Source organism: Aotus nancymaae, unplaced genomic scaffold (assembly GCF_030222135.1).
Source record: "Aotus nancymaae isolate 86718 unplaced genomic scaffold, 86718_ANA_hifiasm-v0.15.2.pri h1tg000029l, whole genome shotgun sequence".
Taxonomy (NCBI): Eukaryota; Metazoa; Chordata; class Mammalia; order Primates; family Aotidae; genus Aotus; species Aotus nancymaae.
Genome location: NW_026988442.1, coordinates 24,707,926 through 24,722,236, shown reverse-complemented (window position 1 = coordinate 24,722,236; position 14,311 = coordinate 24,707,926). Strand labels below are relative to the sequence as shown.

Here is a 14,311-nt window from a genome sequence, read left to right as displayed (position 1 = left end):
ATTAAAAAACAGAAACCATTTTTGCCTCCAATGACGTATTGTATATTTATCAAGCCAGAAGTTTGGGTACTGCTCTCACCTGTACTCCAAGATACTCTAGTATCAAAACCCTACTGTAGTTCAGACTAGCCCCTGAACAAAAGGCAAAAATCATGGCTCAGATACTCATGGAAGGGGCAAAGTGGTGCAGGGATCCATGTTGCCTCAACCCAAGCCTCTACTCCCCATGTCTTCTCAGAGCAGGAACCCAACACACAAAGAAGAGCTATTTCAGATCCCAGAATGGCAGGATTAGACCTTCCTTTGCAGAACAATTATATCTTACCCCCTCAACTGAAATAGACCTCTGAGTCCTGGAAGGGGACCTACATTTGCCAGAGGTCACCCAATACGTGGGGAGGCAAAGCCTATGCTCAGATCACCTGACTCTCAAGCCTGTGCTCATTTCTCTTTACTCAGGCTGCTCCCCGTCCAGGGGTGTGGCCTTCCCTGACAGTTCCCTTGTGCAACGGCAGTGGGATGAAGGGGTCAACAGGAGAGCCATGAGGTCGCTCATATTCCTGCCCCTTTCTCCACTACTCAAATCTGCCCTGCCCCCAACATATACGTCTCCAGAGAATGCTATTCACTCAAATCTCTGACACCAGCGTATGAAAGATTTAGTGTGTCTTGCCTCCTCATTCACATCTTAGAAATCTGGGAGAGGATATTGCTTAACCTAAAGGAAAGCTACATTATGGAGGAATCTCAGGCATGAACCAGTGAAATTCTAATGTGCAGGAATTTCGCAGCATCTGTAACATCATCCTTTCTATGTATTCTTGGAAAGATATCGATCCCTGGGAAATAGTAATGAGAAGGAAGTGGGGAACTGTAGATTCAGCCGTAAGGGGTGGCTGGTCACACTGGCAAGGCCAACAGAGGCCAGGTCAGGACTAATGGTGGATTGGAAGAAAAGAGACCTGCTTATGGTTTATGTAACATTTATTTATTTATTGTGTTTTTTGTTTTCCCTGATCCTTGGCCAAAGGCAAGATTTCCAGATTTCCATTTTCTGGTGAAATGGAGATGGCAGCACTGGGACTGATTATTGGATTTGTAATACGAAGTCCTAGGGATGGGCCTCCTGTTCCCCCCTCCCCAACTCTCATTCACCATGGGACCCTTTCCCCTTTTCACTGGAGAGAAGTCCCAATTCCACATCCATTTCCCCAAAGCATCTAGGAGCCCAGAAGTCATAGGAACCAGAAACAAGTGGAGCAGAAAGGACTCTTTATTGGAAAGTGGATGAGAGAGGCAGCTCCAGGCTTGGGCATCCTGAGTGGGAGGAAGAATGGGCAGTGTGGGAAGGAATAGGGTGGCAGGGACCTAGGACCAGATGGGGACTGCAGCTCTGGGGATGGCACAGGTGCAGCAAGGACAGGCTCCATCTGTGGAAGACAAGAGAATCAGAGGTGAGTGAGAGTCAGCGCATCAAAGCACTCAGAGGCAGTGAGGAGGCCAGATCATCCTTCCAGGCACTCTGGTTATACCCTCTCAGACCCCTCAGTCTTCCAGTCTCTCTGTCACCACCCACAACCTCCCTCCCACCAACCTGGGATGGTTCCCCACTCCTCAACCTTCTTTTGTGTCCTCAGGGGTTCCCTCTTCCTCCAGCTAGTGCTCACCTCACTGGGGATCCAAACAGGCCATCCCGCAAGAGCCTTCACAGCACTTCTTGATTCCTGGGCAGTCAGTATCTTTCAAGCAGCGGTTAGGGGGATTCAACATGGCGCACCGGATCAAGGTCTTGGGGCAGGAGCCAGACTTAGTGGAGGCTTGACCTTTGGCTGGCCCTTGCCCTTTGACTCTATCTTGACCTTTAACTGAAACTTGTCCTTTAACGGGATCCTGTCCATTGACCAGAATACGACCTTTGACAGTGTCTTGACCTTTAACAGGAACTGTTAAAAGAAGAAATGAGCCCACATTTATACCCAGTAAGCACCTGCTTCAGCTACCCTGTCTTTCCCCTGGATCCATCCACTGCTTACTGCAGCATCCTCAAACCATGACCTGAGCAGGGAAGGTACGCCTGGGGGACCTACGGGAGCTGCACTCTTGGAAGGTTCTTCCCTTTCTAGGGGGTCTACAGGACCAGAGTTCCCTTGAGTATCTGTTTCCCCCTTTCTCCACTCCAAGTCTCTCAGGAGCAGTGGTTAGACTGGAGTGACACCCGGCAGTGAACAGGACATATTGTCATTTCTTAGAAAGCACATTGGAGTAGGAAAGTGCCCTGAGCCACATACCAGGAGACTTGAGCCCCATCCTGGCTCTGGGAATTACCTTGGCAATTGCTCACTCATTTCTACATTTTGGTTCCCTCCTTATAAAATGGGGAATCCTCAAATGATGTGATTTCTGAAGCCTTGTTGTTTCTTAACCTCCTTTTAGAGTACTGATTACTCTGGTGCTTTCATGGGGCAGAGAAACAGGGGACAGTGTCCACACCCAAGGCTTAAAATCCTGGACTTCATCATTTTATTGCACATTCTGCACAGGTATTAACACCTGAGACCAAGGTCACATACCAACACTACTTCCACAAATACTCCTGATATCTTAGTCACTGGAGTGAAAGCACGTGGAGTCCACCAGCTCAAGTCCTGCTTTTTCTGGATATGATGGCAAAGTCCAGAAAGCTGAAGTCTGGGCTTCAGTCTGCCTACTGCTTCATAAGTGCTCCCTGTCCTGGCCCAGGGTGTCCCAGAGAGCCTCCCCTTAGTCCAACCCAGCCCCAGCAGGTCACCTGTTCACTCACCTCCCGTGACAGCTGCCTCTACCACCAGCATCCCAGCGATGAGGAGCACCACGGCGATCAAGAAGCTGCTGGCCCTCATGGTGTCAGGAAGGTGTTTGGCTAAGAGCTAAGGCCATACCAATCTTTATGCAGTCCAGCTTGGCCTGGTTCCAGGGGCGGGTCTGTGGTATTTACAAGGGACATTTCTTTAGCTGCTTTGGGAAATATCCACCCTATTCTGGGAGGGACTTGGGGGCTTTCCCCAGGGATTATTCACAGGGAGACCTAATAGACATTACATCATATCACCTCTGATCATCCCAAGAGGTTTCCTACTTTCTCACAGAGTAGAAGTGCTGGCTCACTTGTCAGGTAACATTATAACCAAATTATTCATGTTTTGAAATACTATGAGGCCCAAGAAGAGAAAGGAATTACAGAAGGTTATTCAGCCAGTCACTGGTAGATCCAGTCTTCATTACAAAACTAAGGTGTTTCCTCATTATGTTCTTATAAACGCCACCCAAATCTACTTTATCATTTTACCACTCCCAGCATCAAACTGGGCTTTTCCTTCCTTCTTCCTGCAAAAACTCTGTAAGACAAGTTTGCCTTGAATAAATAGTGACAAATTATTGCACTTTGCCACTTCACAGACAGTCTTTGAGATGCATCAAGAAAGTAATTGGAAAGTGGAATTCTAGGTCTGGAGAGGAATGATGTCCTGGAAATCACAGTGGTAGGGAGAAAACAATCAGAAAAGTGAAGAGTAGAAAACATAAATCATGTATACACTGGACATCTACAGTTTGTGTGTCCAGCATGCCCCACTTCTTTGAACAGCACCCTGTTGCTTGTGAAGAATTATCTCTTTACCATCAACTTGTGAATCTAATGGAAACTGCTAATCATGAAAGCCTGACCCCTGACCACAGGGGTGTGTGCGTGTGTGTGTGTGTGTGTGTGTGTCTGTGTTGTGTGTGAGACTTAGCCTGGTCTATTAAAGTCTTTTATTTGAATTCAGGGTGATAAGAGGAAAAGGGGGATCCCTCCTTTTGGCAAAGGTGATGTATATGAACCAGGGAATTCCAGAAGCAGTGATCCCAGTATGAGGGTGGAGATCAATTGCCTGAGAAAAACGACCCTAATATGCTGAGACAAGGAGAGGAGTGATGGTCAGAGAAGATTCAGATGACACAGCCAATCTTCCCTCCTTTACCTTGAGAGCAGTCCTTCACACACCGTTCTCATGGTTGGGTTACAAAGCAATGAATTAGCCCTCTGCTTCAGCTAGTCTGACTTACTATTCTGTCATCGTTACCAAGAGTTCTGAGTAATAGAAATGAATATCCTGAAGTTGGGTGTTGTCAGGGACAGAATCTGAGTTCAGAAAGTCACTGAGTTGAGGTGGAGTGAAGGCAGGGAAGATAACGAACTAATTATTGGATATTAAATCCCCACCTTTTATCTCTTTAGACTCTGCTCACATGCCCACCAAGCCTGAAACTGGAGACAGAAACAAATCTCAGACTGTTGAAGTCTTTCCGCTACCTTACAAAAAAGCTCATTGTACAATAAACCATACAAACAAACAAAATTGCATAGAAAATACCTATATTCTTTAAAAAAATAGCATTAAAATGAGCTGCCAGGTAAAGGAGAAGAGTGATTACTGTATCTATGCTCCAAGCCTCTCCCCAGTTGCTTCATTCTCCTTCCTCCCCAGAGATCACCACTTTCCAAGATTTCATGGTAATTAGCCCTTGCTTTCCTTTATAGTTATGCCACTTCTGTCTGTATTCTGAAACATATATTCAGTTTAGTATACTTTTCAGTGTGTATGTAAATGAAATCTAAGGCATAGTGGTCATATGTCTTGCTTATGTTGCTCAACATTACATTTTTGAGAGTCATCCATTTTGAAGCCTACAACTGTAGTTCATTTTCACTGCTGTATTCTATTAGATGAAAAATACAAAAATGTTATATATTCATTCTACTGTCAATATACATTGGATATTCCTAGGTTTTAGCTATTATAGTGTTGCTACGAATATTCATGTTCATATCTTTGGAGAACATAGGCATGCATTTATTTTGGATATATAGTTAGGAATGGAATTGCTGGATCACAGAGTGCAAATCACAGAGTATAGATGCATCCAGCTATCATAGATACTGCAATTTTCCAATATCATTGTACCGATTCACACTGCTATCAGCAGTGTGTGAGCATTCCCTTTGCTCCATAGCCTTACCATGCTTGGCATGAATTGCCTTTTCATTAGCCTTTCAGATGGACATCTTGTGGGATTTCCTGTGATTTGAATTTGTACTTTCCTAATAAATGAAGAAGCTGATCCATTTTTAGTATTTCTTTCTTTTCTTTCTTTTCTTTTCTTTTTTTTTTTTTTTTTTTGAGACAGAGTCTCACTCCGCTACCCAGGCTGGAGTGCAATGGAGAGATCTTGGCTCACTGCAACCTCCGCCTCCTGGGTTCAAGCGATTCTCCTGCCTCAGCCTCTCAAGCAGCTGGGATTACAGGTACACACCACCACACCCAGCTAATTTTTGTATTTTTAGTAAAGACAGGGATTCACTATGTTGATCAGGCTGGTCTTGAAGTCCTGACCTTGAACGATCCACCTGCCTCAGCCTTCCAAAGTGCTAGGATTACAGGCGTGAGTCATTGTGCCTGGCCCATTTTTAATATTTCTATTATCCATTTGGCTATCCTCTTTTGTGAAGCACCTATTCAAGTTTCTTACCTTTTATTTATTTAAATTTCAACTTTTATTTTAGATTTGATTGGGCTGTTTATCTTTTCTTATTGATTTGTAGTAGAAAAGAAACTTTTATGCATTACTAATGAGAGTTTATACTGGTGAAACTTATTTAAAAAACAGTTTGACATCACTAGTAACACTGAATGTGTACACAATCTATAATCCAGCAATTGCACTCCTAAAGATTTAATTAAGAAAAATATGTCCATATGTTTACCAGGAAACATGCACAATGATGTTCATAAAAGTACCGTTTTTAACAACAATATACTAGAAACAGTCCATATTATCAATACTAAGATACTGGATAAATACATTATGACATACTAATACAAGGAAGTATTATGCAAAAAACTGAAATACAGCCATGCACAATATGACTATAATTAAAATAATGTTGAATAAACAACACAAGTCCAAAGTGACAATATTTAGAATTACACACTTGTTATAAAACTCAAAATGAGGGAAAACTGAGAAATATATTGCCTAGGCATGTTTACATAGGAAGCAAAGATCAAAAAGGGATACATAAAAGATGAGAAAACTGGCCAGGCGCAGCGGCTCACACCTGTAATCCCAGCACTTTGGGAGGCCGAAGTGGCCGGATATGAGGTCAGGAGATCTAGACCATCCTGGCTAACATGGTGAAACCCCATCTCTACTAAAAATACAAAAATTAGCTGGGCGTGGTGGCAGGCTCCTGTAATCCCAGGTACTCAGTAGGCTGAGGCAGGAGAATTGCTTGAACCCGGGAGGTGAAGGTTGTAGTGAGCTGAGATTGCACCACTGCACTCCAGCCTGGGCAACAGCGCACTACTCCATCTCAAAAAGAGAAAGAGAGAGAGAGAGAAAACTATAAACATGAAATACAGGATAGTGGCTAACTCTGGAAATGAGAGAAGAAAACATTCTGGATGGGTGAGAAGGACATGGATTAATTTAAATTATTGGTTATTAGTAATTTTCTGGTTCTTGGATTGCATGGTGTGTGTGTTAAAGCTGCAGAGCAAATCACTTATAGGTTACCTTAACTTTCAATAAACCCACATTGCTTCCCTCGCAGGTTGTTTTCAATATTTTGCTATTACAAACTACACCATGTGTGGCCTTTCTTGGCTTTCCTTCTTGTGAACCAGATTCCCAGAAGTAGATTTGCTAGTACAAAGGTCAAATGCGTTTGAAATTTTGATAATATTACCATATTTCCCTTGATAGGGGTTGTACCATATTGTAATCCCACCAGTAGTGAATAAAATTACCTGTTTCCATCAAGCCTCATGAACAGACTGTGTGTCTAATTTTGGGGTTTTATTTTTAACTTTTATTTTAGGTTCAGGGATACATGTGTAGGTTTGTTGTATAGGTAAATTGAATGTCATGGAGGGTTCGTGTGCAGAAGTATTTCATCACCAGGTAATCAGCATAGTACCTGATTAGCTTTTTGATCCTCACCTTCCTCTCGTTCTCTACCCTCAAGTAGGCCCTAGTGTCCATCGTTCCCTTCTTTGTGTCCATATGTACTCAATGTTTAGCCTTCATTTATAAGTGAGAAAATGTGGTATTTGCTTTTTTGTTCTTTTGTTAGTTTGCTTAGGACAATGGTCTCCAGCTCCATCCATCTTGCTGCAAAGGACATGGTCTTGTTCTTTTTTATGACTGCATAGTATTCCACGGTGTTTATGTACTACATTTGCTTTACACAGTCTATCATTGAGGAGTAATTAGCTTGATTCTATGTCTTTGATATTGTGGATAGTGTTGTGACACACATACTGCATGCATGTATCTATCTATCTATCTATCTATCTATATCTCTATATATATATATATATTTTTTTTTTTTTTTGCATTTTAGGTTCTGGGGTACATGTGCAGAACATGCAGGATTGTTGCATAGGTACATACATGCCAATGTGGTTTGCTGCCTCCATCCGCATCACTTATATCTGGCATTCCTCCCCATGTTATCCCTCCCCAACTCCCTACCCCACACTGTCCCTCCCTTAGTCCCCTCCACAGACCTCACTGTGTGATGCCACCCTCCCTGTGTCCATGTGTTCTCATTGTTCAACACCCGCCTATGAGTGAGAACATGTGGTGTTTGATTTTCTGTTCCTGTGTCAGTTTGCTGCGAATGATGGCTTCCAGGTTCATCCATGTCCCTACAAAGGACATAAACTCATCATTTTTTATGGCTGCATAGTATTCCATAGTGTAGATGTGCCACATTTTCCCTGTCCAGTCTATCATTGATGGGCATTTGGGTTGGTTCCAAGTCTTTGCTATTGTAAACAGTGCTGCAATGAACATATGTGTGCATGTGTCCTTATAATAGAATGATTTATAATCCTTTGGATATATACCCAGTAATGGGATTGCTGGGTCAAATGGAATTTCTATTTCTAGGTCCTTGGGGAATCGCCAGACTGCCTTCCACAATGGTTGAACTAATTTACACTCCCACCAACAGTGTAAAAGTGTTCCTATTTCTCCACATCTTCTCCAGCATCTGTTGTCTCCAGATTTTTTAATGATTGCCATTCTAACTGGCATGAGATGGTATCTCAATGTAGTTTTGATTTGCATTTCTCTAATGACCAGTGATGATGAGCATTTTTTCATATGTTTGTTGGCCTCATATATGTCTTCTTCTGAAAAGTGTCTGTTCATATCCTTCACCCACTTTTCAATGGGTTTGTTGGTTTGTTTTCTTGTAAATCTGTTTTAGTTCTTTGTAGATTTTGGATATAAGTCCTTTGTCAGATGGGTAGATTCCAAAAATTTTTTCCCATTCTGTTGGTTGCCAGTTCACGCTAATGATTGTTTCTTTTGCTGTGCAGAAGCTCTGGAGTTTAATTAGATCCCATTTGTCTATTGTTACCAATGCTTTTGGTGTTTTAGTCATGAAGTCATTGCCTATGCCTATGTCCTGAATGGTTTTGCCTAGGTTTTATTCTAAGGTTTTTATGGTATTAGGTCTTATGTTTAAGTCTTTAATTCATGTGGAGTTAATTTTAGTGTAAGGTGTCAGAAGGGGTCCAGTTTCTGCTTTCTGCACATGGCTAGCCAGTTTTCTCAACACCATTTATTAAACAGGGAATCCTTTCCCCATTGCTTGTTTTCGTGAGGTTTGTCAAAGATCAGATGATTGTAGATGTGTGGCGTTGCCTCCGAGGCCTCTGTTCTGTTCCATTGGTCTATATCTCTATTTTGGTACCAGTACCATGCTGTTTTGACTACCTGACTGTAGCCTTGTAGTATAGTTTGAAGTCAGGTAGCGTGATACCTCCAGCTTTGTTCTTTTTGTTTAGAATTGACTTGGCTATGTGGGCTCTCTTTTTGTTCCATATCAAGTTTAAGGTGTTTTTTTCCAGTTCTGTGAAGAGGGTCATTGGTAGCTTGATGGGGATAGCATTGAATCTATAAGTTACTTTGGGCAGTATGGCCATTTTCACTATATTGATTATTCCTAACCATGAGTATGGAATGTTTCTCCATCTGTTTGTGTCTTCTCTTATTTCGTTGAACAGTGGTTTGTAGTTCTCCTTGAAGAGGTCCTTTACATCCTTTGTTAGTTGTATTCCTAGGTATTTTATTCTCTTTGTAGCAATTGTGAATGGCAGTTCATTCTTGATTTGGCTCTCTTTAAGTCTGTTATTGGTGTATAGGAATGCTTGTGAGTTTTGCACATTGATTTTGTATCCTGAGACTTTGCTGAAGTTGCTTATCAGTTTAGGAGATTTGGGGCTGAGATGATAGGGTCTTCTAAATATACAATCATGTCGTCTGCAAATAGAGACAATTTGACTTCCTCCTTTCCTAATTGAATACCCTTTATTTCTTTTTCTTGCCTGATTGCTCTGGCTAGAACTTCCAATACTATATTGAATAGGAGTTGTGAGAGAGGCCATCCTTGTCTAGTGCCAGATTTCAAAGGGAATGCTTCCAGTTTTTGCCCATTCAGTATGATATTGGCTGTGGGTTTGTCATAAATAGCTTTTATTATTTTGAGATATATTCTGTCGATACCTAGTTTATTGAGAGTTTTTTAGCATAAAGGGCTGTTGAATTTTGTCGAAGGCCTTCTCTGCATCTATTGAGAGAATCATGTGGTTTTTGTCTTTGGTTCTGTTTATGTGGTGGATTACGTTTACAGACTTGTGTATGTTGAACCAGCCTTGCATCCCCAGGATGAAGCCTACTTGATCGTGATGGATAAGCATTTTGATGTGCTGTTGCAATCAGTTTGCCAGTATTTTATTGAAGATTTTTGCATCTATGTTCATCGTGGATATTGGCCTGAAGTTTTCTTTTCTTATTGAGTCTCTGCCGGGTTTTGGTATCAGGATGATGTTGGTCTCATAAAATGATTTGGGAAGGATTCCCTCTTTTTGGATTGTCTGGAATATTTTCAGAAGGAGTGGTACTAGCTCCTCTTTGTATGTCTGGTAGAATTCACCTGTGAACCCATCTGGACCTGGGATTTTTTTGGTTGGTAGGCTATTAATTGCTGCCTCAACTTCAGCCCTTGTTATTGGTCTATTCAGGGTTTCGACTTCTTCCTGGTTTAGGCTTGGGAGGGTGTAAGTGTCCACGAATGTATCAATTTCTTCCAGGTTTACTGGTTTATGTGCATAGAGTTCTTTGTAGTAATCTCTGATGGTGGTTTGTATTTCTTTGGAATTGGTGGTGATATCCCCTTTATCGTTTTTTATTGCATCTATTAGATTCTTCTCTCTTTTCTTTCTTATTAATCTGGCTAGTGGTCTGCCTATTTTGTCAATCTTTTCAAAAAACCAGCTCCTGGATTTATTGATTTTTTGAAGGGTTTTTTGTGTCTCTATCTCCTTCAGTTCTGCTCTGATCTTAGTTATTTCTTGTCTTCTGCTATCTTTTGAGTTTTTTTGATCTTGCTCCTCTAGCTCTTTCAATTTTGATGATAGGGTGTCAATTTTAGATCTTTCCTTTCTTCTCATGTGGGCATTTATTGCTAGAAATTTTCCTCTAGACACTGCTTTAAATGTGTCCCAGAGATTCTGGTATGTTGTGTCTTCATTCTCGTTGGTTTTGAAGAACATCTTTATTTCTGCCTTCATTTCATTGTTTATCCAGTCAACATTCAAGAGCCAGTTGTTCAGTTTCCATGAAGTTGTGCAGTTCTGAGTTAGTTTCTGAATTCTGAGTTCTAATCTGATTTCACTGTGGTCTGAGAGACTGTTATGATTTCCGTTCTCTTGCATTTGCTGAGGAGTGATTTACTTCCAGTTATGTGGTCAATTTTAAAGTAGATGTGATGTGGTGCTGAGAAGAATGTATATTCTGTGGATTTGTGGTGGAGAGTTCTGTAAATGTCTATTAGGTTTGCTTGGTCCAGGTCTAAGTCCAAGTCCTAGATATCCTTGTTAATTTTGTGTCTCGTTGCTCTGCCTAATATTGACAGTGGAGTGTTAAAGTCTCCCATTATTATTGTGTGGGAGTCTAAGTCTCTTTGTAGGTCAGTAAGAACTTGCTTTATGTATCTGGGTGCTCCTGTATTGGGTGTGTATATATTTAGGATTGTTAGCTCTTCTTGTTGCATTGATCCTTTTACCATTATGTAATGCCCTTCTTTGTCTCTTTTGATCTTTGTTGGTTTAAAGTCTATTTTATCAGAGACTAGAATTGCAACTCCTGCTTTTTTGTGCTCTCCATTTGCTTGGTAGATCTTCCTCCATCCCTTTATTTTGAGCCTATGAGTATCCTTGCATGAGAAATGGGTTTCCTGGATACAGCACACTGATGGGTTTTGACTTTTTATCCAATTTGCCAGTCTGTGTCTTTTGATTGGGGCATTTGGCCCATTTACATTTAAGTTTAATATTGTTATGTGTGAATTTGATCCTTCCATTTTGATGCTAGTTGGTTGTTTTGCCCATTAGTTGACACGGTTTCTTCATTGTGTCGATGCTCTTTACCATTTGGTACATTTTTGCAGTGGCTGGTACTGGTTGTTCCTTTCTATATTTAGTGCTTCTTTCAGAAGCTCTTGTAAAGCAGGCCTGGTGGTGATGAAATCTCTGAGCAATTGCTTGTTCGTAAAGGATTTTATTTTTCCTTCACTTATGAAGCTTAGTTTGGCTGGATATAAAATTCTAGGTTGAAAGTTCTTTTCTTTAAGGATATTGAATATTGGCCCCTACTCTCTTCTGGCTTGTAGGGTTTCTGTGGAGAGATCCATTTGGTCCAGTGTTGAGTTCAGGTCCCAGATATCTTTGTTACTCTTCTGCCTCAAAGATCTGTCTAATTCTGTCAGTGGGGTGTTAAAATCTCCCTCTATTATTGTGTGGTTATCTAAGTCTCTTCATAGGTCTCTAAGAACTTGACTTAGGGATCTGGGTGCTCCTGTGTTAGATACATATATATTCAGGATAGCTAGGTCTTCCTGCTGAATTAAGCCTTTCACCATTCTCTAATGCCCTTCTTTGTGTTTTTTTATCTTGATTGGTTTAAAGTTTGTTTTTTCTTAAATTAGAATAGAAACCCCTGCATTCTTCTATGTTGTGTTTGTTTGGTAGATTTTTCTGCATCCCTTTACTTTAAGCCTATAGGTGTCATTGCTTGTGAGATAGACTCTTGAGGACAGCATACAGTTGGGTCTTGATTCTCTATCCAACTTGCCACTCTCTGCCTTTTAATTGGGACATTTAGCCTTTTTACATTCAAGGTTAATATAGACAGGTGTGGTTTTGATCCTGTCATCCTGTTGTTACCTGGTTAATACACAACTTGCTTGTGTGGTTGCTTTATAGTGTCAATGGTTTATGTAGTTAAGTGTGTTTTTCTAGTGGCTGGTTATGGTCTTTCCTTTCCATATTTAGCACTCCCTTTAGGACCTTTTGTAAGGCAGATCTGGTGGTAATGAATTCTCTTAGCATTTCCTTCTCTGAAAAAGATCTTATTTCTCCTTTACTTATGAAGCTTAGTTTGGCTGGATACTAAATTCTCAACTGGAATTTCTTTTCTTTAAAAAAGCTGAATATAGGCCCCCAATTTCTTCTGGCTGACAGGGTTTCTGCTGACAGGTTTGTTGTTAGCCGATGGGCTTCCCTTTGTAGGTGACCTGCCTCTTCTTTCTAGCTGCCTTTAACATTTTTTGTTTTATTTTGACCTTTGAGAATCTGATGATTATGTGTCTTGGGGTTGCTCATCTAGTATGATATTTTGCAAGGGTTCTCTGCATGTCCTGAATTTGAATGTTGGCCTCTCTAATGAGGATGGGGAAAAATTTGTGGGTAATATTCTCAAATATATTTTCTAAGTTGCTCACTTTCTCTTCCTCTCTTTCAGGAACATGAGTGAGTCATAGATTTGGTCTCTTTCCATAGTCTCATATTTCTTGGAGGTTTTTCTCATTCTTCATAATATTTTTCTTTATTTTTGTCTGACTGAGTTATTTTGAAGAACCAAAATAACTTCGAGGTCTTAAGCTATGAGATTCTTTCCTCATCTTGGTTGATTCTGCTGTTAATACTTGCAATTGTATTTTGAAAACCTTGAAGTGAGATTTTCAGTTCTATCAGATCAGTTTGGTTCTTTTTAAAAATGGACATTTTATCTTTATCCCCTGTATCATTTTATTGTATTTCTATGATTTAATGGAATGGGTTTTTACTTTCTCCTGAATCTCAGTGATGTTCATTCCTATCCATACTCTGAATTCTATTTCTGCCATTTCAGCCATTAAGCCTGATTAAGAACCATTCCTGGAAAACTAGTGTGATTATCTGGAGATAAAAACACACTGCCACTTTCTGAGTTGCCAGAGTTCCTGCATTGGTTTTTTTCTCATCTTTGCAGGCAATGTTCCTTCAACATTTGAGATTGCTGTCCTTTGAATGAGGTTTTTTTTTTTTCTTTTATCTTCTTTGATGCCCTTGGGTGGTTGATTTCAGTCAACTGGGTGGTTAAGTTTAGTCAAATGGCAAATGGTGTGCTCATGTTCAGGCTGCAACCTCTGATCATGGGAAATGCTGTGCTTATACTGATGCTTCACCCTCTGATCATAACACCCTCTGCTATAGGCAGATAGCTTCTGGAGTGAACTTGTTGTAAAACCACTTCTTTGTTTTTTGTAGTCTAGGGCAACTCAGAAATACAAAGCCCCATTGACTCTCAGAGCTAGGTTGTTAAAGAAACCGTCCATTTGGTGAGAGCTATAGAAATTGCGGTACTCAGTCCGGGACCAAACTCCTTCCAGGAAGAATGAGTATGCCTAGATTTACCATTGGGCAAGCTGGATGGAAGGCTCAAGAAGTGCCAAACCCTGGCTCCAGCTGCCAGAGGCTATTGTTTGTTTACCCCATTAAGTCTCAAATGAAGTTCATTAATAGCCACCAGATACCCTAAATCATCTCTCTCTCTCAAGTTCAAAGTTCCACAGGTCTCCAGGTCAGGGGCAAAATGCCACCAGTCTCTTGTCTAAAACATAGCAAGATTCACCTTTATTCCAGTTTCCAATAAGTTTCTTATCTCTGTCTGAGACCACCTCAGCCTGGACTTCATTGTCCATATCACTATCAGCATTTCAAAACCATTTGACAAGTCTCTAGGAAGTTACAAACTTTCCCACATCTTCCTGTCTTCTTCTGAGCCCCCAAACAGTTCCAACCTCTGCCTGTTACCTAGTTCCAAAGTCACTTCCACATTTTTGAGTATCTTTACAGAAGCATCTGACTACTCAGTACCAATTTACTGTATTAGGCCA

The 14,311-nt window shown here is 40.9% G+C and overlaps 1 protein-coding gene across 2 annotated transcripts in view; it reads right to left on the bottom strand.

Annotated features, from left to right (window-relative positions):
• Positions 1–1,255: 1,255 nt before the first annotated feature.
• The window catches only part of PI3 (peptidase inhibitor 3), a 50,712-nt gene continuing 37,656 nt past the window's right edge, over positions 1,256–14,311 (bottom strand). Inside the window, exons 4-6 of one of the 2 annotated variants that reach the window (XM_012467268.2) lie at positions 2,801–2,961; positions 1,668–1,943; positions 1,256–1,430 (exon numbers count right to left, since the gene is read on the bottom strand). In XM_012467268.2, coding sequence (XP_012322691.2) covers positions 1,669–1,943; positions 2,801–2,879 — 354 coding nt within the window. In that variant the 5' untranslated portion in view covers positions 2,880–2,961 and the 3' untranslated portion in view covers positions 1,256–1,430; position 1,668. Of the gene's footprint in view, positions 1,431–1,667; positions 1,944–2,800; positions 3,236–14,311 lie in introns of those variants that run through there. The other variant, XM_012467269.2, reaches the window with a different exon arrangement.